Here is a 24,392-nt window from a genome sequence, read left to right on the forward strand (position 1 = left end):
TAAAAACAAAGAAGTCCACATTTGTAAATTTTATTTAGTCAGTGTTTGTGGTGCAGCAGAATCACTATGAGGAAGTTTAGTGAGAGATGATTGTGATGCATTATTTACATCATCCACTAAGTGGCAGAAAAGTTAAAAAAATGGATGTCGTGCTTACAAGCTGCACTTGTAGAAAGCATGTTGCGGTAGTATTTGTGTCACGTTAAATAATTAAGACACTTTGAATTACTGTGGTATTGAATGATTACTATATTCATAGTATTTACATTAAATTCATTAAGCGAAACATGCTCTAAAACTGGGACCAGACGTTTATGAGAGAGATTATGTACGAATTGAAAGAATAAGACTTACAAGAATATAACATTTATAAAGTATTAACAATGTATTCATAATATTCACATACAACACAATTAAACCTAGAAAACCCAAACTGTTAAAAGACGGAGTCCTATGGCACCAAACCTAAACATGTTCTAGTTTAAAATCTCAATGTGAAAATGCGTAATCATACTTCACTTTTAACTGTCTGTATCTTAAATGCTTTATAATTTACAGAGATAAAGACTCATTTAGGCCATTTGTTGAAGTAAAATACTGCTATTGATATAAATGCCAAAATTATAAAGATGAAACTTATTAGTCACTATAAGGAAGAAATAAAATCCATCATTCTGACTTTTAATCTGTACTTCAGGTATATTGTGTACATTTCAATGTCAGATTCTTAACAGTTTCTCAAGTTACAAGCAACTATCTTAACATTACAGACTACCCACCTGATAATAACAATGAATTTTTCACACAAGTGTGTCTGTAAATGAACTCACCATTGACAGTAACATTAAATCTCTTTTTTGATGAGTGTCTGTTATTGAAGATTTGTAGTTGATAAAGTCCAGAGTCTGTGCTTCTGATGTTTGTGATGGTGAGAGATCCAGTCTGATTGTCCAGCTTCAGTCTGTCTTCAAATATCTCATTACTGTTAAACATGTCAATACTTTTCTTATAGATTTGAGCTATAAGAGTCCCTTTAGGTCCAAAAACCCACACAATCTGATAATGTGTCTGTATTTGAGTAATATCAGTGTGTAGAGTAACAGAATCTCCCTCCATCACTGACACTGACTTCACTTCATCTCCATCAACACCAAACACACCTGAAGAACACAACATTGTATGAATAATAACAGATCAACTACACTGAAAAAAACAACTTGTAAAATTTACTTTAAAAAATCCTCGTAACAATTTGCACGAACTTTTTTAAGTAAAATTTACTGCTTTTTTAAAGTAAAACTTACATACTAAAATCAAATAAAATTTACTTAAAATTGCATGATAAAACATATGTTAAATAATTAATTAAATGTTACTTAATTATTTTATTTAGAAGTTAGATTTATTTTAATCGTTTAGGTAAAGTCTATTAGGTTTTTTTTAAAATTTAAGCATTGCTGTCCTAATAATATTAAATAAATCGTATTTTCTGTTTGTTATTTTCTTTAACATATTCCTATGGACCTAGTTATTTGTAGTGTTAAAAATTGCATTATAACACAAAATTCATGACTGACAACAAGTCAGTCATTGAATAAACTAGATTCGGAACAGAAACGCACAAAAACTGTGTTTCTGACATGCATTATCAGCACTGTGGAGAAAATTACAATACAATGTTCTGAACAGGGTTCATGTAAAGAAACACTGATCACCTGAACGGTGACTTCACAAAATTATTATTTACAACAAAACAACATCAATAATATAAGAGCTTAAACCTTTATGACATTTTGCTAACAAATATTTAAGTAGTTAAAGTTCTTATCAGTTCTTATTCTGTGATAAAGCTTAAAAAATAAAAATATTCAGGCGCAAAGAATTGTGGGTATTCCTTACAACATGTGCAAATAAATGTAAGTAAATTTTACTTATGACTTACTATTCCCACACAGTTCATTTTTTACATGAATTAATTGTGTATTTATCATCATTTTACTTAGGAAAATCTAGTTCTCAATAAATGTTATTATTATTATGTAGAAATTATGAGAGTTAATCTAATAAATATTACTACACCAAAAAGTTCGTTTTTTCAGTGTATAATAGATGTGACTGACACAAATCAAGCACAATAAAAACACATTAATGTAGAATCAAAGTCTTTCTTACATGTCACAAAAACTAAAAACAAATAAGTCCACATTTCTTCACTGTATTTATCTGTATTCATTCAGCATCTGTACTGAAGCACTATGAGGAAGTTTAGTGAGAGATGATCATGAAGTTTTATTCACATCCTCAACAGAACAGTTATTTTAACATCTTGAGTTTCATTCTGTGGTAAAATAGCACAAACCATAAGGATAAAAGCAGGTGACAGGTGTGAAAAACCTTTGTGAAAGTCCTTTAACTCAGTTCGCTGTAAGGGCGTCGGTGAACATGCATAAAATATTAATGTATTGACTTACAAATTATTCACACAGACACTATTATATCAACTGATAAAAACTGTTTATATTAAGAGTCTTTGGAGTCAGTGATTGTAACAACATTGCCATCTAGTGCTCATGAATTGTATTTGGAAACCATAAAGCACACGCATGAGAATCTTGATTGTAAATCAATATCAAAATGCTTTATTGTGTACAATACATTACATACGCATTAATTATATAAAATTACATAAAACATTTTATTATTATTTGCTGAGAATTGAGTCATATTTTATAAAATAATTTCATATTTGATTATTGTTTACAAATTTTATAAAACAGGAAATAAAGCAAACAAAAGAAAAGTTTATTCTGCTCTGCATCAGTCAGGGTCTGAGCGTGATGTCTGATCTCTGTTTCTGTTCAACTCTTCTGGATCTGATGTCACAAATCACTATAACAACAACGGCCACACCCACCAGAGCAGAGAGGACCAATCAGATAACCGCTTCAGTAAAACTGAAACACTGCTGTCTGAGGATTAAAAAACTGAAACATCAACGTGAACTTCAACAAACTCTTTTAATCAAATGCTGAAACTGCATTAGTGTCTAAAATATCAATAAATAAACAACACCTGATTTATCATAAAGCCCTGAAAACACTTTAATATGAAATTAATGACTCTTACATAACTGCTGACCTGAACACATCTGACAGAGATGATTGATGTTGAGATGTTGAGTTTGGTTTGGGATTGTTGAGTACGCAGCTGTATGTGTTTGTATCCTGATATTCAACCTCCAGAGAAAGAGTCTGATGTTGAGATCAGACACACTGATGATGGACAATAAACTGTTTCCTTTGTACCAGGACAGACTCACATCTCTCACATTCAACACTGAACTCACATTTTGAGACTGATGATGATGATGATAAAACATTTGGTGAAGAGTTTCTCAGGATGCAGGCATGCAAACTATATTAAAAGATGAAACCTGCAGCATTTAATGGAATCAAATGATTGCCACATATTTGTCATACATCTAACACAGTGGATGTTAAAAATAATAAAAACCTGCCAATTTTAAGAGTCTTTATAACAAGACTCCCGACACATCCCACACAAAATATTTTAGAGTTTGACATGGAGACATTTTTGTTGAAAATTAACCAAACTTTAAGATATATAAATTGTTTCCTGATAGTTTATTTTAATGTTTGTTTTGTCTTATTTTTAATTTAAGTCACCTTGATGCTCGCAAGTGGAAGTGGGCCCTGTAGTTAAGAAACACTGATCTAACAGGTCCTTATTATCAGAATTCTTAAAGGGACAGTACACTGATAAACAAATAATCATTAACCCACCCTCATGTCATCCCATAATTATATTACTAACTTTAAAAAGATAAGAGAAACTGTAAATAAAACAACCCAATGATCTCTATAACACAAGGAAATCATGATTGAAGTTCTTTAATAAATGTATCATAAATTATAATTAAAATCAATTAAAGCGTCACATGTCATCCATGTAACTTATGAGACAACGATATACTATCTGCAGTAGGAAATCCATATTGTTACTTTCAGTTTTAATTAATACTTTTGACACGTCTGTCTCAATAAACAAAACAAAGCTAAAATGTAAAAAAAAAATGTACATGTAAAAAGTAATGAACAACACTAACACAAAATATAGCTGCAAGCAGCAATAGGCCTACCGGGGTCAAGCCAAAACCAGTAGATGGCGCAATGACAAAATTGTGCATGCAACATCAGATCATAATTGTGTTTCATCTAGCTAGTTTTATGAAAATACACTTAAGTTTAGTGAAGAAACAGTTGTATGACAGGGCTGGCTTGATATCAAAGGTTTTGTTCAATTATAAGGCCATCTAGTGGTGCAAGCATACAATTTTTTTTGTGTGGCCTCAGAATGTGCTCATACATCATCGTATCAAATCTGGTGTAAAAATCACATTTTGTTGCAGAGTTGTAACCATTTATGTGTAAAAAACACCATATTTAAAGGTGTAATGTTCTATGGTGTTTTCGAGTCGATCAGAATAACGCTCGCGGAGATATTTGCACGTGTTTTTTAAGTGCTATTTTGCTGCCCTGACCCCTAAATATATTCTTTACAAATGAATATACTGTATAGTTACTAACACTAAACACTTCTATTACAGTTAGTCAACGTCATTAATAGTCCAAGACAAGGCACACAACTAACAACTAATAACTGTTGATGCTTAAGATCACTATTCAATGTGAAAGATAAGAAATATTATTGAAATGATCAGCGTATTGTCACACATTTGATAGTGGGACGCATAACCAAATAGGAATATCAATCTCATACATCTTGTTTGCTAGTATAAATCAGTCATACCCATTAGTGGAGTAAAACGTCTTTAAAATCAAATGAATAAGTTAAATAATGTTCACATTTTTTAAATATGTTTCAATTAACTCTCTTACAGTAGCAATGCAATTTTGATAATTGGATTATCTTTGTTGCTGACCTTGGACTGTTTGTTATTGATATTTTTAACTTGTTTTCATAAGCATATGTAACTGTTTGAAAGTGGTAATTTATTTGTACATCATCAACGGCACAGATGTCACCTCATAACAACGCCGGGGTACACTGTGTGGTCATCTGCTTCCTGTAAAAACATGAAATACAAGAAAAAATAATTTATTGAATCATTGCATTGGTTAGGCTTGACTTTGCTATGAATTAATGTGTGAAAATGCATAGTGTGGTCTTTATTACCATGTTTAGCCTTTTGTAGGACTGTACATAGATTGCACATTTTGGCTAAAGCAAAGAGTCACAACAAGTAAAGCACATAGTGTTTGTGTGAGTAGTGCTGGGCAAAGATTAATCACACAAATTAATTACATACAAAATAAAAGTGACACAAACAGCCACAAACAGAAACATGATAATATATAAAAATATAATTAAAAATACATACATACATACATACACACACACACACACACATACATACACACACACATGTAAATGTTTTGTAAATACATACATGAATGTGTGTGTATTTATATATACATAATAATTACCAGCGCACACTCATATATTATGTGATTAATCGCGTTGTCCAGCACTAAATATATATATATATATATATAATCATTATCAATGATGTTCCATTTGTTTGTACCACTAGGGGGCGGCATTTACTTATATTTGACCCTGCCTGTGAAAATCCAAAATACATAAAAGATGCTTGTGATGCACAGCACAAAAACAGGCCAAGCATAACATATATTAGGATAACTACAGTGCTTTGCAAATGACATCCAACAGCAGAAATGACATCCAACAGCAGATCTATGTGTGCTTGTATACAGGCCAAATCTTTAAAACAACCCACAGGAGCTCAGAGCAAGATATACAGCACACACATAAACACAATCTCTTACCAGACTCTTTTTACTGGAAGCACAAAACTTTGTACTGGCATAATGTATCTCTTCCTCGTCAGTCTGAGCTGTTTTTAATAATAAACACAGTTTCAAGACAAAAAATACATCTGAATGTGTCTTTAAACAAACTAATATGTGACAGATCTTTAATGTTTTGCAAAAGAAAAAAATGATAATACTTGCCTTGTGGTCTTTTATATCTAAAGTAGAAAAGATATATCACACCAAAAGCTGCAATTATTAAGAGCACTAAAACCAGACTAATAACAATCTTTCCCCATTGTGGATTCTGGATGGTTGCTGTAATAAAATAAAACAATAAATAAAAAACTTTACAGCAAATATCTTGGTTACTGATCATGCAAAACATTAATTTATCACCAATTAACGTAATATATTATAATGTGCTAGTTCTTTTTCTATAAGATGTCTTACCCGAACATGACAAACAGGAATCTTTGATGTTGAGATGTTGAGTTTGGTTTGTGATGGTATTGTTGAGTACACATCTGTATGTGTTTGTATCCTGATAATCAACCTCCAGAGATAGAGAGAGTCTGATGTTGAAATCAGACACATTGATGATGGACAATAAACTGTTTCCTTTGTACCAGGACAGACTCACATCTCTCACATTCAACACTGAACACAGTAAGGAACAATTTGAGACTGATGATCTTTCTGATGATGATGATTTTCTGGTGATGACAGGAATTGGCAGTTGTGCTACAACAATAGAATAAACAGTAATAAACAGATAAAAATAGATACACATTTTGATCGTGGTTATCCTTTTGACTGTAGACACACTCACCATAGACAGTAACAGTAAAAATCTTGTATGCGATATCGTCTCTGCTGATCTGTAGTTTATAAAGTCCAGTATGTTCAGTTCTGATTTTATTGATAGTGAGAGATCCAGTCTGATTGTTCATCTGTAGATGATCTCTAAATATCCCATCCTTTTTGACAAATGTAAAGTTCATCTGGTCCCTTTTAATGATTTCAGCAAGACGACTAGTATGTTCAAAAGTCCACCGTATGTGATCATCTCTCTGTATTTCAGTAATATAATCAGTGTGAAGAGTAACAGAATCTCCCTCCATCACTAACACTGACTTCACTTCATCATCATCAACAACAAACACAACTGAAACACAAAGCGATAAAAAAGCACATTACTTTTGAAGAAAAGTAATTTAAGTCAGCTGACACAATTACTCTCACGGGCCTATATAATATAGACCAAATTCAAATTTCATTCTTTTAGGATAGGAACTTAACAACGCAATTAAAGTAAACGTTAAAGCTTATCTGCTAAAAGCATGATAAAATAGTTAATTTTGACCTGCAAGACCCGCAACCATGTCAACAAATAAACGTTAGAAACAGCTGAAGACTGAACCCACTTGTGAATTAACTGTTTCATAAAAATCACTTACCACATGCGAGCCACAAGCACAGACCGAGTAAAACAGATTTATGAATCATATTTTTTAATATTTGGCGGATTGTATTGAGGGAGAAATCCATAAATCCACAAGTCGAGCTTTAAAACATCCTCGCTGTCCTTCAAAATCATGGCATTGGTTTCAGTTCTTAAAATCGATGCAATCGAAAACGCTGAAAAGAGAAGCAACTGAGACTGAACGTTAAAGATCAACACAAAGAAAACTTCACCGAAAACAATAGCGTTTGCGCGTGTTGTTAGATCGTTTGGTAGACGCTATTTCTGGAATCATACAACATAATACTGTTTTCGCGGGGGGATCCAGCGCAGCGCATAAACTCTGTTTACGTCAGTTTCAGTTTCTTTGGTGCTGCTCCCCGCGTCTCTCCTCACTGTTTATGGGATTCTTGTGTATGGTGTTAGTAGGAGGGGCTTAAATTCCCTCTATAGCTGTACCTTTCAATGAAGTTAGTCTTATGTGCTCTACTCGAATTACTTATTTTTTCTCTTTTCAAGAAGAAAAACATAAATTCTAGCGCGAATTTATTCTAAATCGAGTCTTGTACATTACATGAATCTCCTTATCAAACTTCACAACCAAGATGGCATGGTTTTAGTTAACAAAATTATAAATGTCTGCATTGTGATTTAACCCTTAAAAAAATAAAACATTGTTTTAAAGTTAAAACTAAAAAAAGCAGTTACTAGGCTATAGTTAATATGGTTACTGTTGTAAACCATGGTTTTGCCAAGATATTTTTACTACAAAATGTCAAATTTTTTGTAAGGGATAACAAACTACACTGTAAAAAATGTCTGTAAATTGAACAGTAAAATACTGTATAAATGATACAGAATAAAACCGTATTTCACAAAACATGTGATAACCGTAGGATTCACTGTGAAAAACTTTAATTAGTTTTACAGACTAAGACCTTAAATTTAACAGTTAAAAACATATAAAAATACGGTTTATTGCAGTAAAATTAACAAGATACTGTATTACCATAAAAATGAAAAAAAAAATCTTGAGCAATATCAGCATAATAGATATGGCATTGTGCATTATTGATGTAACATTAAAACTCTTAGAGAATATATCTTCTTTCTGATGTGACGTGTAAGTCAAATGGATATTTACCACAACATTTATCACATTAAAGGGGTCATATGATGAAAATGTTAGCATTGCCACTTTGTAGGTTTGAGCAAAAATGTGTCGTTTTGGGTGTGTTTTTTAAAATGCAAATGAGCGGATAAAGTGCAAACACTGATCACAATGATGGTGGTTTATTGTAATTGAAACTCTATTGTGCTGTCAAGTCCAAAAATGTGTCGTTTTGGGTGTGTTTTTTAAAATGCAAATGAGCGGATAAAGTGCAAACACTGATCACAATGATGGTGGTTTGTTGTAATTGAAACTCTATTGTGCTGTCAAGTCCAAAAATGTGTCGTTTTGGGTGTGTTTTTTAAAATGCAAATGAGCGGATAAAGTTCAAACACTGATCACAATGATGGTGGTTTGTTGTAATTCAAACTCAATTGTGCTGTCAAGTCCTTCTTTTCTCTCTCTTTCTCTCTGCACTAAACGGCAGTGCAGTGGTTGGAGAGTTCAGATTAAGGAGGCAGTATTATTCTAATAAGATATCCTTATGACATCATAATGAAAGCCAAATTTCAATGACCTGTTTTTGCTCACACCTACAAAGTGGCAATGCCAACATCTCCATCACATGACCCCTTTAAATCTCCAGTTTCTGTTTGTTTTAGATTCATTTGAAGTCACCACTATGGTGATTAGTGTTCCCTTTAGTTAGGCTTTTGTCCCTTTACCTTCCTGAACTGACTCTGCTCTTTAAGCATTGCAACAGTGTTTTGCTTGTAGGAATTACAACTTGTTTGTTGCTTGAGGAAGGAGAATTGTCTATGATGTCAAATAAGCTTGATTGTTTTTATGCTGCCTAACATTTAAATATGAAATGATAAAATAAGAATAAAGAACTGAGATGTATAGAATGACACTCTATGCTGATCTGTAAACACACTATATTGAATAATAAGGCTGCAAATTTGTCAGCTGTGGATTTTGCTTCAGAGACATCAACACTTTGGATACAAATCCCAACAACGGTGAGAGCAAATGCCAAGAAAGTTTTCTGTCCTGGCACCCAGCATGCATTGCGGCATGAAGCTTTGTTGTTGATTGTCACCATTGTTGCGTTTCATAGGCGGATTGAAGCGTCCCCAAAGGCCACGGAAAATGCTCTGCAAATCCACGGACAGTGCTCCACAAATCCACAGAATGCTCAGTTCTCGAACAAATGAAATGTCTGCAAACACAACGGAAAAGGCACCGGCAATCCTCCGCCAGGACATTATCCGTTTATTTACGGATTATTCTTTTACAGTGTACGGCTACATTAAAAGAATTGCAGGAAGTATCTGGAAGTACTGGTTGCTCCCTACATGTGACAATATTCTCCTAAATTCTTAATGTTTCGGCTATGAGCCTTTTATAACAAAAAACAACTGACACAAACACATTTCTGATACACAAACATGCACATTCACAAACACATTTCTAGCAGACACACAATAGATTATGTTTTACTAAGCAGTAAAGCTTTTGTTTAACTCAGAAAATTAACAACTACCATCTGATAATTTGATATTTACAACAGATGGACTTCTAAAATGATCTTATGGTGGTTTATGTTTTCTTAATGTGTTTTACTCTTCTTTTATGCGAAATTAGATTAGAAAATAATAATAAAGTAATAAATCACCAATACTCCCACTTTTTATTTAGCAGCATTACATAAGAAACACCAACCAGTTAAACACCTGACCTCAGATCAGAAGATCTTCAGCATCATAGACAGTAAATGATGATACAGACCTCATTCTCACTACGGTTTAAAAATCCTCATAATGTTTTCAGATCTTAATTAAAAATGACAGATACAAACATGTTTCAAGGTTTTGCCTTTTAAACTTTATTTAAGAATTTCTGCGTACCACAAGTTTCACAACAATACATAAAACCACAGAAATCATTAATGTATATACTGGGAATAAGCAAATTTTAAAGACTCTATCAGCCTCTGTCTTCTGATGTCTATGATCTCAGTTCATAAACCACTACAGTCACAGCAGCTACGCCCACCACAGCAGAGATGACCAATCGGCTCACAGTTTCAGTTAAACTGCAACAGGGGGTCTGGCCTAAAAAATAGCAACACTAATACATTAATGTGCAGCTTAACAAACTCTCACAAATAAAAGGTATAAGTTGAACTGAGCCTTGTTTAACAAAAATATAAATTCCACATGATGTTAGAAAATATCTGTTTAATTTGAATGTTAAAAATGTTGCAATAATATACACAACCTGACTCACCTGAACACATCTGATAGAGTTCATTGATGTTGAGATGTTGAGTTTGGTTTGTAAGAGGATTGTTCACCACACATCTGTATGTGTTTGTATCCTGATATTTGTCCTCCAGAGGTAGAGAGAGACTGATTTTGAGATCAGACACACTGATGCTGGACAATAAACTGTTTCCTTTGTACCAGGACAGACTCACATCTCTCACATTCAACACTGAACACAACACCACACATTTTGAGCATAATGATAGTGATGATGAAGAACATTGTGATGAGTCTCTGATGATGAGAGGAACCGGCAGAGGAGCTGAAAAACATGACCATAAATCAAATGTTTTTGCAAATTCTATCAAATATTTAAATAATTTGTATCAGCAATCATTTCTGAAAGTTTAAATATATAATTACATTCTTCTATGAGAATAATTACTAAAACAACATGAATTTAAGGATTTACTCAATGACGGGGCTGCTGTATGTGTGATGATATAAACAGATTCCATGTATGTGATCAGAAAGCAGTGAATGATGTTAACACAGATATGAATTCAAAATATACTCACACATAAAAATAATTAAGATTAAACAAACTGTGAGTGACATTAAACTCACCATATACAGTAACTTTAAATCTTTTGTATGAATCTCCTCTTTTACTGATGATAGTTAGTTTATAAATTCCAGAGTTTGTGGTTGTGATGTTTGTGATGATGAGAGATCCAGTCTGACTGTCCAGCTTCAGTCTGTCTCCAAATATCTCATTACTGTCATCCTTATAAGTGCTTTTCTTAAAGAGTCCAGCTATAGGAGTCCCTTTAGGTCCAAACATCCAAACTATCTGATCATCTCTCTGTATTTCAGTAATATCAGTGTGTAGAGTAACAGAATCTCCCTCCATCACTGACACTGACTTCACTTCATCTCCATCAACACCAAACACACCTGAAACATAAAAAATATTGAATCAATTCAGACTCAAATTAAGTTATTGGTAACACTTTACAATAAGGTTGTACTTGTCAAACATGAATTGTTACATATTCTAAGTTAATGTCAATACAATAGTTTAGTTCATTGTGCATTAACTAATGGTAAAAGTTAAAGTTAAAATGTACTTCGCTACATTTGAAATCATATCCGTTACTGAGTAAAAAAATGTTTAAAACAAGCAAGGTGATAAAGACACGCAACGGATGATTGATGGGCGGGGGAACGTGCAAAAAGAATGGAGACGGACGACACCAAGTATGTATCGCTGCATCCCGGAGACTGCAGGTGGGAGGAGCTTACGCCACAAGCGTGAGGAGCTTATGCCGCAAGTAGGAGGGATTTCAGAAATGTGCAAGTAGGAGGAGTTTACGCTTCAAATGGGACGGCGGTGAATCCTCTGGAAGTTTGTACAGCCCACTTGCGGCTAAAGCTCCACCCACTTGCTGCTAACCCACCCATTTGCAGCTGGCTCCGCGTGCGCTGATGCAGACCCGCCTCAGTTCAAATCTTATTAAAGAAACCCCTGGTCATATTTAAGCTACCACTTTCCACTGACGCGAAGCGAGTGTTTCATTCCTATGAAAGGTAGGATTCATGCTCTCGAGTAGGAAATTGCCAACCGGGTTTTTACCGCTCATTTGCGCGGCGCGTTTTTAACACCATGCGCATTATCTTCCGAGGTCTAGCAGCTTCGCGTCAAATCAAACACAACTTCAGAACGTCCTCAAGAATGCGCAGGTCATTAGACGTTGGAGAGAGAGAGAGAGAGAGAGAGAGAGAGAGAGAGAGAGAGAGAAAAGAGAGAGAGGGAGTGAAAGAAGAATAAAGTAACTTTTACTCTGAGTAAAGTTAAAATGACTTACTTTTTACTTTTACCTGAGTACATTTGTAGACAAGTAACTTTACTTTTACTTAAGTAAAATATTATTAAAGTAACTTTACTTTTACTTGAGTACAATATTTTATTACTCTTTCCACCTCTGATATTAACCAAGTTTAATGTCAGTTGCTTGACATTGCTTAAAAATAACATATAAACTGATAGATGTAAGTGATACAGTTTGACTCAAATCAAGCAAAACAAAAACACATTTATATAGAATGAAAGTCTTTCTTACCTGCCACACAAACTACAAAAATATAAGTCCACATTTGTCTTCAGTATTTATCAGCAATCAGTATCTGAAGAGCCGAGCCACTAGGAAGTTTAGTGAGAGATGATCGTGAGGTTCACAGAAGTTGTTTTAATATCTTGTTTCATTCTGTGGTAATATGGCACAAGCCACAGAGATGTAGGCATGTGTTAGAAAAACTAAAGTCTACAAACTCAGTTTGCTGGAGGGGGGTTGGACATGCATAAGATATTAGTCAATTTACTGACAAATTATTCACATAGACAATCTTGTATCAACAGATGAAGCCTGTATACATTATGAGTCTTTGGAGTCAATGATTGTAACAAAATTGCCATCTAGTGCTCATAAATAGTATTTGGAAACCATAAAGCATAAGGAGGAGAATCTTGATTGTAAATCAATTTCAAAATGCTTTATTGTGTACAATATATTACACTACTGTAAAACCTAACAGTTAACTTAACTCAAACCATTTAAGTAAACCAGTTGCATTAGACCATTTAAGTTTTAAAACACACAAATTTAAGTACTGTGAACTTGAGTCATTTGCATTATGCACTCATATTTAAGTAGTGTGAACTTAAATATTAGTGCATAACTGCATATGACTCAATTTGTTTAAGTTCACAGTACTCAAATGTATGTGTTTTAAAACTAATGCAACCGGTTTACTTAAATGGTTTGAGTTGAGTTAACTTTTAGGTTTTACAGTACACATGCATTGATTATATAAAATTACATTCAAAAGATGTATTGGTATTTGTTAAGAGTAAAGCAAACAAGAGTTTATTCTGATCTGCATCAGTCAGTGTCTGAGTGTGATGTCTGATCTCTCTTCTGGATCTTATGAATCACTATAGCAACAACAGCCACACCCACCAGAGCAGAGAGGACCAATCATTTGGGTACCTTTCCAGATCATTTGGGTTCTTTATCCCTAAAGACTGAGAATCATGTAAAGAGTTTAGGGGTAGTTATGGACTCATCACTTAATTTTAAGAAACATATTGGTGCTGTTGTCAGAGCAAGCTTTTTTAACCTGCGATCAATTGCTAAAGTAAAGCATTTTTTATCCAGTAAGGACCTAGAAATTGTAGTTCACTCTTTTATGGCATCTACCCACTGAGCAATGCGTCTTAAAAAGACGTCATTTCGACGTCCCATGAGGAGCCAGAATGAAAGTTTTTATGACGTCTTTTTATGACCTGTTCTGAACATCCAATATTGATGTCAAGGGGACCTCCACTCAAAGTAAAACTATTTAAAATGTGGCCATTTTAGACATTATATTTGTATATATAATCTTTATATATGAATAAATGTTAAAAAAATATTGCTTATAGATAAGTCCCAAATATACCAGTTCCACCTTAAATATCTGCGTCTGCAATCTTGCTCTCTCTCTCTCTCTCTCTCTCTCTCTCTTTTGCTCTCTCTCTCTCTCTCTCTCTCTCTCTCTCTCTCTCTCTCTCTCTCTCTCTCTTTTGCTCTCTCTCTCTTTCTTACTCTCTCTCTCTCTCTTTTGCTCTCTCTCTCTTTCTTACTCTCTCTCTCTCTCTTTCTCTCTTTTTTTGCTCTCTCTCTCTCTCTCTCTCTATCGTTCAATAATTGAAGTGAAGTGACGTGAACTTCTTCCTCCCACGCTTGCTCTCGCTGGATAATTGTTACATGTACATTCTCTAAAACAATGTCATCACCATTACAAAAAGTTGTTTTAACAAAGCATTGTTTTGAAGTAGGACCATACTGACTAAACAAACCAAATTTACTTACTCGATTCTGAGAATTTACAAGATTCTGATGTTTAATTGAACATGTTTTGTCACCATCATGGTGATAAGTGTTTCCTTTAGTTGGGTAGTTTGACTCCTCGTCTTTATATTGTAGTGTGTGCTTGATGATGGTGTTTTTTAAAACACATAATTATAACACCAAGTGTTTGTTATCAATGCAACTTACTTGTGGCTTCACATTAATTACATTGATGGTCAGAAGTGGTGATATAATATAACTGAACTAAAAGCACAAATAAAACATTATAAATTTTGTTTAAAATTAAACTTCTATCTCAGTTTTGTTTGGAGCTGCAGTGCATGCTGCTGCCTACAATAACGGAAAATGAAACCTCGTGGCTGTAATCAAAAATCTAAAGTACAGAATTTTTTGACACATATACAGACATCAAGAATCAGCTCATGAATCACAACGATGGTGAGTTTTCTAAGTGTTGCAATGCATTGCACCAGCATATTATAAAAACTCATGAGTCCAGAGAGTGTCACCACTGTTGTGATTCATGGGCTGATTCTTGATGTCTGCATATGTGACAACAATATCTGGTCTTTTAATTTTATATAAGTGCTTCCCAGTGGTGGTATGAACCTAAATTATAAGTTGGATGTGACACCTCAAAACAACTGAGAAATGGAGACAATACTACATGGTTTACAAAATGAATTTACAGACTTTACATATGTGGTATTACTATTGGTTAACTTTCAGTGAAGTTGTAAGATCCACGTGAGTTTTGATTACAACAAATTTTCTTTGCAACAAATAACATGCTTTAGCAAACACTCTTACAAAGACCACACATTAACGTGAAAAGTCAAAGAGTCAAACTACCCAACTGATGGAATCACTGATCGTCATTATGGTGACAAAACATTTTCAATAAGCATATACATCTCTGTTAATTAAAGAGAGAGAGAGAGAGAGAGAGAGAGAGGGAGAGAGAGAGAGAGGGAGAGAGAGAGAGAGAGAGAGAGAGAGCATTTAAGGTGGAACTTTATCTATGAGCAGTGCTATGTTTTTGAACACTCATTCATATATAAAGATTACATTATTTTAACAGCTTAACAAAATATTCTACAAAAATACACGTGATGTTTATGTTTTTTGACTCAGAACTCATAGACCACATTTGTATAAAATGTTTTTGTATTGATTTCCCGAACCCCTTTTGGACGTCTATCTGACGTCCAAGAGGGGTCATAGTCAGACGTCCAGATACTGTACCAGATCTGCACGTTGTATAGACATACAGATAAGGGCCTGGACCAACCGACCTAATATAGACATGATCTGCACGTCGAGCGGACGTCTCATGTTTGGTGGGTAAGCTTGACTACTGTAATTCGCTATATATCGGTCTACCCCACACTCTGCTTGGCCGCTTACAGTTAGTGCAGAATGCAGCGGCAAGGCTTTTAACGGGGGTGAGAAAGAGAGACCATATTAGTCCTGTACTTCAATCTCTACATTGGCTTCCGGTCAAATTTAGGATTGATTTTAAAATTCTCTTGTTTGTTTACAAGGCATTGTCAGGGCTTGCCCCCCGGTATATTAGTGACCTTATAGTTCCCTACTCTCCTTTTAGAACTCTCAGGTCTTCTGATCAACTACTTTTAAAGGTACCTCGTTGTAATTTTAAAACAAAAGGAGATCGTGCATTTTCCGTGGTAGGTCCAAAACTCTGGAATAGTCTCCCATTCCATGTGAGGTCAGCTCCATCAGTTACAACTTTTAAGTCTTATTTAAAAACTCATTTATTTTCCTTAGCTTTTGAATGAAGTATGTTTGTTGTGCTGTATGATTTTAATGTTTTGTAAAGCACTTTGGGACAACGTCTGTTGTTTAAAAAATGTGCTATATAAATAAAGTTGCTTGCTTGCTTGCAAGATCACAGCTTCAGTAAAACATCAGTGAACTTCAACAAACTCTTTTAATCAGATGCGGAAACTGTATTGTTTTACACAGAGTCTAAAATACCAATTTGACCAATAAAGAAACAACACCTAATTTATCATAAACCCTTAAAACACTTTAATATGAAAATAATGACTTTTATATAACTGCTGACCTGAACACATCTGATTTTGGACACACACATACACCCCACCAAACATGAGACGTCTCCCCGACGTGCAGATCATGTCTATATTAGGTCGGTTGGTCCAGGCCCTTATCTGTATGTCTATACAACGTGCAGATCTGGTACAGTATCTGGACGTCTGACTATGACCCCTCTTGGACGTCAGGTAGACGTCCAAAAGGGGTTCGGGGAATCAATACAAAAACATTTTATACAAATGTGGTCTATGAGTTCTGAGTCAAAAAACATAAACATCACGTGTATTTTTGTAGAAAAATTTTGTTAAGCTGATAAAATAATGTAATCTTTATATATGAATGAGTGTTCAAAAACATAGCACTGCTCATAGATAAAGTTCCACCTTAAATGCTCTCTCTCTCTCTCTCTCTGTATATGTATATGCTGACGTTTCATTGAAAATGTTTTGTCACCATAATGACGATCAGTGATTCCTTTAGTTGGGTAGTTTGACTCTTTGACTTTTTATAGTTGTGTTTGGTCTTTTTAAGAGTGTTTGCTAAAGCATGTTATTTGCTGCAAAGAAAATTTGTTATAAACAAAACTCACATGTGGATCTTACAACTTCATTCAAAGTTTACCAAGAGTAATCCCACATATGTAAACTCTGTAAATTCATTTTGTAAACCATGTAGTATTGTCTCAATTTCTCAGTTGATTTGAGGTGTCACATCCAACTTATTATTTATGTTCATACCACCACTGGGAAGTACTTATATACAATTAAAAGTCCAGATTTCATTGTCACATATGCAGACATCAAGAATCACCCCATGAATCACAACAGTGGTGACACTCTCTGGACTCATGAGTTTTATAATACGCTGGTGCAATGCATTGCAACAATTAGAAAACTCACCATCGTTGTGATTCATGAGCTGTTTCTTGATGTCTGCATCTGTGTCAAAAAAATCTAGACTTTAGATTTTTGATTACAGCCACAAGATTTCATTTTCAGTTACAGTAGGCAGCAGTATGCACAGAAGTATGTTCATTGCAGCTTCAAACAAAACTGAGATAGAGGTTTACTTCTAAACTAAATTAATGATGCCTTATCTGTGTTGTTAGTTCAGTTATGTTATATCATCACTTCTGACCATCAATGTAATTAATGTGAAGCCACAAGTAAGTTGCATTGGTAACAAACACTTGGTGCAATAATAATGTGTTTCAAAAATCACCATCATCAAGCACACACACTACAATATGGAGACGAAGAGTCGGGCTGCCCAACTGGGGGAGGCACTGATCGCCATGGTGGTGACAGAACATGTTCAATAAAACATCAGAATCTTATAAATTCTCAAAAACGAGCAGGTAAAAAATGACAAAAAATAGAGTGCATTTGGTTTGTTTAGTCAGTATGGTCCTACTTCAAAACAATGCTTTGTTAAAAAACTTTTTGTAATGGTGATGACATTGTTTTAGAAAATGTACATGTAACAATTATCCAGCGAGAGCAAGTGTGGGAGGGAGAGTGAAGTTCACGTCACTTCACTTCAATTATTGAACGATAGAGAGAGAGAGAGAGAGAGAGAGAGAGAGAGAGAGAGAGAGAGAGAGAGAGAGAGAGAGTAAGAAATAGAGAGAGCGCAAGAGAGAGAGAGAGAGAGAGAGAGAGAGAGAGAGAGAGCAAGATTGCAGACGCAGATATTTAAGGTGGAACTGGTATATTTGGGAATTATCTATAAGCAAAAATTTGTAACATTTATTCATATATAAAGATTATATATACACATCTGATGTCTAAAATGGCCACATTTTAAATAGTTTTAATTTGCGTGGAGGTCCCCTTGACATCAATCTTGGATGTTCAGAACAGGTCATAAAAAGACGTCATAAAAACTTTCATTCTGGCTCCTCATGGGACGTCGAAATGACGTCTTTTTAAGACGCTTTGCTCAGTGGGACACAGTCTCATGTAAGCAGAATAAACCACACTGACTTATCTCAAATCTTATCCAATCAGCTTGCAACATATTTGATTTTACTGCCGATAACTGAAACTACATAACATTCACACGCATGTAGACACAAACAGATCAAGTTTATTTATTCAGTTTATTTTAATGCCACATAAACATTTCTGCACTCTGCTGCTGCAACCGAGGCTGTGATATCTCTGAAAAAAAAAACAACACAACAACATTCGTTCAAACTTCCTCAGGCTTTAATTCATCTTTTTTATAAATGTTTATATAATGTACAATATTTAATGAGCTTATTAAAAACACAATTACATTCAAATAAAAGCAAGACATTTTACAGTTTAGTTTTTTAAAACATATTTAATCGAGCACCAGTTTATTTACAATTATATGTCACTATATTTATTTATAGCTCAGTGATAGAGCATTGCGTTTCCAGCTCATAGTTCGAACTCTCATACCATTAAAACCAGAGGCGTCATGCCCATTCAAACTGAGGGGGCACCTGCCCCCTTGGTTTTTTTTTGAGCCAATGGATTTTGCATCCAACCTCAAAATCAAATAAGCGTCCATTAATCTGTTATTTGACTTTTAATCTGTTTAATATGCACAATATTATACATTTTTTGCTGCATCCTTGTCACTTTTCGGAGATTTTCGCCGTTTTGATAGTGTTTTGATCATGTTACATTACTTTTATTCTGGCGGCAGCTGGCGCTGCAGTCGCAGACGTCATCAGCGTCTGGGCGCGCTCACGAGGTCTCTGCTGTTGCTGGCTTGCTGCTGCATTTGGCTATCTGAGGAATTAAAACGTGTTAGAAACGCTCAAAACATTTCCAAACCCCAGTACGGTAATGTGCAGTTAACCTCCTCTGTGTAGAAAATGTATGGTTTTAAATGTGACCGTCTCAACGTAATATTAGTAGAGATTCATCTTCTTGGCACAACGCCAAAGTTCGCCAGAGTTCACGCGGGCGCGGAATCTCACATGCTCACATGAGGTAAAATTTAATGCAAAAATCCGTTTCTCTAATAATTTTATCTAAACATATTTTTTTAAATCATTATTGAACATTAAAATTAATCACGTGGCTATAGCTTATGTCATTTTCGTTGTTTATATACTTTATGGATTTAAAATTACATTAATTTTATATGATAATGTAGTTGTTGTGCAAAATGCATCAATGACACAATTAAACAAGCCATTGAGACTTAAATAAAACATGCCGTTTCAGATGTAACTATGATGCAAATGTGTCATTATTCCGATTGAATAGTATTTGATATTAAAGTTAGTCATCACTCTTATTTTGGAGGTTTTTGCATGAAAGCAGGGGTTTTCAGATTGTTAGAAATGTAAGTGCCATGGAAAAGACTGAAAGCTCTATAATATTTCGTATGATGTCTGTGTATGCACAAATTTCTGTGAGCCCCCTTAAAAAAAATTGGTGCATGACGCCCCTGATTAAAACCTATACCGTATACCTTGTAATCCACTACCCAGCTAACAGAAAAAAGTTCTAAGAACGTTCCCTGAAAGTTTTTAACGTCCCCAAAAACGTTCTGCCAACGTTAAAAGTGTCCAGTTTTCTTGACGTTCTAAGAACTTTTTTGTGTTGTCTCAACGTTAGAGGAATGTTACATTTTACCATTTTTAAACGTTATGACAATGTCATGTTTTAATGTTCACAGTCACACAATGTTTAAAACAACAACTGTTTATTATATTGACTTCTTTGATTGTTATGTAAATGATAGAGAAACATTGCATTTTATTATATTTATTTTTTTATATTTATATTATTTTATTATATTTATTATATATTTATTATATATTATATATCTATTATATGTAAGTTTAGATGTTGATGTTTTGTTTCATTTTAAGTCACCATTATTGTGATTAGTGTTCGTTTTAGTTGGGCTCTTGAGCCTTGTCTTTTGCTTGCTAGTTTTTTCCCTGGTTGTGTTAACTTTTTGTTAATACACCACATTTGTTATGAACATGATAAGTTAATAGTGTAATTCTGTGGTGTGGTGGTTGGTACATAATAGTAAAAAATCATTCCTAATTAATTTACTAATCAAAAGTTTATTTTCTGTCAATAATGTAAATGAGATCCAGCACTTTCAGAGCAGTTTGTCATTAAGGAGTTTTAGAAACTTTGGACAAAAATATCCGCTATTTAATTGGGATGCACAAACATCAAGAATCAGACTATGAATCTCAACCATGGTGACAATTAAATGAAAAACTTCATGCTACAATGCATGCTGGGTATTAACAAATTACAAATCTCATTCAGGACTCCCAGCATGCACTGCAGCATGGATAAATAAAGATTTTTTTTCCAATTTTCTTTGTCACCATGGTTGAGATTCATAGTCTGATTCTTGATGTTTGTGCGTCCCAATTATACAGCAGATATTTTTTGTCCAAAGTTTCTTAAACTCCTTAATGACAAACTGCTCTGAAAGTGCTGGATCTCATTTACATTATTGACAGAAAATAAACTTTTGATTAGTAAATTAATTAGGAATGATTTTTTACTATTATGTACCAACCACCACACCACAGAATTACACTACTAACTTAACATGTTCATAACAAATGTGGTGTATTAACAAAAAGTTAACACAACCAGGGAAAAAACTAGCAAGCAAAAGACAAGGCTCAAGAGCCCAACTAAAACGAACACTAATCACAATAATGGTGACTTAAAATGAAACAAAACATCAACATCTAAACTTATATATAATAGATATATAATATATAATAAATATATAATATATAATAAATATAATAAAATAATATAAATATAAAAATAAATATAATAAAATGCAATGTGTCTCTATCATTTACATAACAATCAAAGAAGTCAATATAATAAACAGTTGTTGTTTTAAACATTGTGTGACTGTGAACATTAAAACATGACATTGTCATAACGTTTAAAAATGGTCAAATGTAACATTCCTCTAACGTTGAGACAACACAAAAACGTTCTTAGAACGTCAAGAAAACTGGACACTTTTAACGTTGGCAGAACGTTTTTGGGAACGTTAAAAACTTTCAGGGAACGTTCTTAGAACTTTTTTCTGTTAGCTGGGTATAAGTCGCTTTGAATAAAAGCATTTGCCAAATGCATAAATATATAATAATGTTGATAAAATGTTGTGTATCTGCAGCTTTCTGATGTTTAATCTTGAGTTTCGTTGTGTCGCGTGTTGATAAGTCGCAGCTCTCGTGACTCTCTCATGATGATATCATTTCTATTAAACACAGAGAGATCAACTCATATCAGACAAACAGAATCTGCTTTTAGACTAAAACTTTCAATATGAGCTGACAATGTTTATCATAAATGCAAAATTAATATTTGTGATATTGAATCAGTCCACCAACCAAGAAAGGTGAACTTCCAGCTCTGCACTTAAACTTTTATACTTAGCTGCAAGCCATTTTCACATCCTGTTTTATTCACAGTCTACACTCTGTACCTAAGATTAAGTCTAACCGTAAGATAGTCATTTTCCATCACAATGTCACGTAGCTAACTAAACTTAAGATCACGAAAGAAAAAAATGTAGCTTAGTTAACTTATGCAGCTTATAACATAAAACTCTCAATAAACAGCAATAAATGCTTAAATCATAGAAATAAGTAAAGATAAAATTTTCCATGACACTGATCTTTCGGCATCTAGTATTTTTTTTTATTTATGTAGCACTATCACAATTCTTTAATTGTTTCAAAGCAGCTTAATATTAATAAAAGCAGGAGACAACACAGAATCGATGGACAACAAAAGTTGCAGAGAACATAGGCTAAGTTTAAACTGTTAAGCGTCGCCGTCCCGAATACGGGACACCTAAGTTTGCATTAATATTGTTGATGTAAATTTTAATCTATCACTACAAACTATATATCGTTGGAAAGGTCTAAGCCACCAGAATAGACATTTCAACAGTGTTTTATAAAATAAATTAGGGAGAGTAATTGATTTATTTATGAAGAGAGTGTGCCTCAAAAAAAATTATTTTTCTGCTAAATGTCACTGTCCCACCAGCCGGACGACTACATTTACTTTAATGTTTGCATATGAATTCTTATCTAATCTGTTTGAAAGCTCCAAGAGTGTAGATTTAACCCAATAGGGTGACGCTTAAAGGGTTAAACGTATAGAAGAGAGTTTTACGTTAAGGCAGAGGTTGAAGGTACACTGCAAAATCCCGGGAGTTAAATTAACACTGCTCAGTGTTTATATAGGTCCACTCTCCAGAGTGTTAAAAAAGTAACACCGGAGAGAGTTAAAAGCTACAATCTGTGACTTTATTCTCTCTATCACCATCTCTGTTTGAAAACTGAAATTGCATTTTAGATCTTACTTGTAGAGTTAATTTCCTAACTTAGGAGTAGATGTTGTCCGTTCCATCCAAAGTCACCATCATTGTGATCAGTGGTTGCTCCAATTGGACTCTTGAGTCTTAAACTTAGCTTTTCAGCTTTTTTGGCTGTTATAATTGCATGTATTTAAAACATGTTTTTTTGTGGCCAAAGAGGATTCACTAGTGCATTTCTATGATTATAATGGTTATTAGGATATACTTTCAAATAACACTCTTAAAAAATAATTAATTTAGTGACTTCTTACTAGAAGTGTTTATTTCTGTCAATAATATGATACTGTAGTATGAGATCCAGCCATCTCATAGCAGTTTTTCATTCTGAACCATTTTTAAGCACTGACACTTACAGATTAACTGCAATATAACGTAGACACTTAAACATCAAGAATCAGAGTATGAATCACAATGATGGTGACAATAAAATGAAAAGCTTCATGCTGCAATGCATGCTGGGTATTAACACATTACAAATCTCATCCAGGACTCCCAGAATGCACTGCGGCATGAAAAAATAATGAACTTTTTTACCATATTCTTTGTCACCATTGTTGAGATTCATACTCCGATTCTTGATGTCTTTGTATCTAAATTGTACAGCGGTTAATGTTTTTGTGCACACTATCAAAGTCCTTTAGAATGCCAAACTGCTATGAGAGTTCTGCAGCTTAAACTGTAGTGATTTATTATTAATAGAAAATGAAGCTTCTGATGAGGGAGGAAAACTATATTAATAAATCTGTTCATTAAATGATTATGTTTGACATTTTGTTTTTAATCATCAATATTCAGTCACACAATAACCTTTTCTTTGCTATAACAATGTGTTTTAAACACACTAAGATATAGCAGTTAGAAAAAACTAACAAGCTAATAGTCAAGAGTCAAGTCCTACTAAAACAACCACTGATCACAATAATGGTGACTTTAAATGAAACAGCCAACATCTAAACCTAAGTTAAGAAAATAACCCAAGTAGGATGTAAAAGTAAGATGTAAAATGCACTTTTAGGTTTTAAACAGAGATGGTGATAGAGAGGATAAAGTCACAGATTGTAGCTTTTAACTCTCTCCGGTGTTACTTTTTTAACACTCTGGGGAGTGGACCTATATAAACACTGAGCAGTGTTAATTTAACTCCCGGGATTTTGCAGTGTAGAGGTTGAAAAAACTACAGGAGACAAAAAATTATTAGGAGGAAAAAGTCTTATGGAGAAAGAACTCACAGAGAGCCAGACATAGCTGATTCTACAGAGGACATCCTATATATTAAATACTAAGTCCACTGTATTATTATCC

At 34.0% G+C, this 24,392-nt stretch overlaps 1 protein-coding gene across 1 annotated transcript in view; it reads right to left on the minus strand.

The window, feature by feature from the left end:
* Positions 1 to 6,033: 6,033 nt before the first annotated feature.
* The window catches only part of LOC129452939 (uncharacterized), a gene marked incomplete at its 3' end in the record, with an annotated part of 69,069 nt that continues 50,710 nt past the window's right edge, over positions 6,034 to 24,392 (minus strand). Inside the window, exons 19-24 of the mRNA XM_073862345.1 lie at positions 17,853 to 17,914; positions 11,350 to 11,679; positions 10,745 to 11,044; positions 6,709 to 7,044; positions 6,330 to 6,620; positions 6,034 to 6,194 (exon numbers count right to left, since the gene is read on the minus strand). Coding sequence (XP_073718446.1) covers positions 6,034 to 6,194; positions 6,330 to 6,620; positions 6,709 to 7,044; positions 10,745 to 11,044; positions 11,350 to 11,679; positions 17,853 to 17,914 — 1,480 coding nt within the window. The remainder of the gene's footprint in view (positions 6,195 to 6,329; positions 6,621 to 6,708; positions 7,045 to 10,744; positions 11,045 to 11,349; positions 11,680 to 17,852; positions 17,915 to 24,392) is intronic.

This window comes from Misgurnus anguillicaudatus, chromosome 23 (assembly GCF_027580225.2).
Source record: "Misgurnus anguillicaudatus chromosome 23, ASM2758022v2, whole genome shotgun sequence".
Taxonomy (NCBI): Eukaryota; Metazoa; Chordata; class Actinopteri; order Cypriniformes; family Cobitidae; genus Misgurnus; species Misgurnus anguillicaudatus.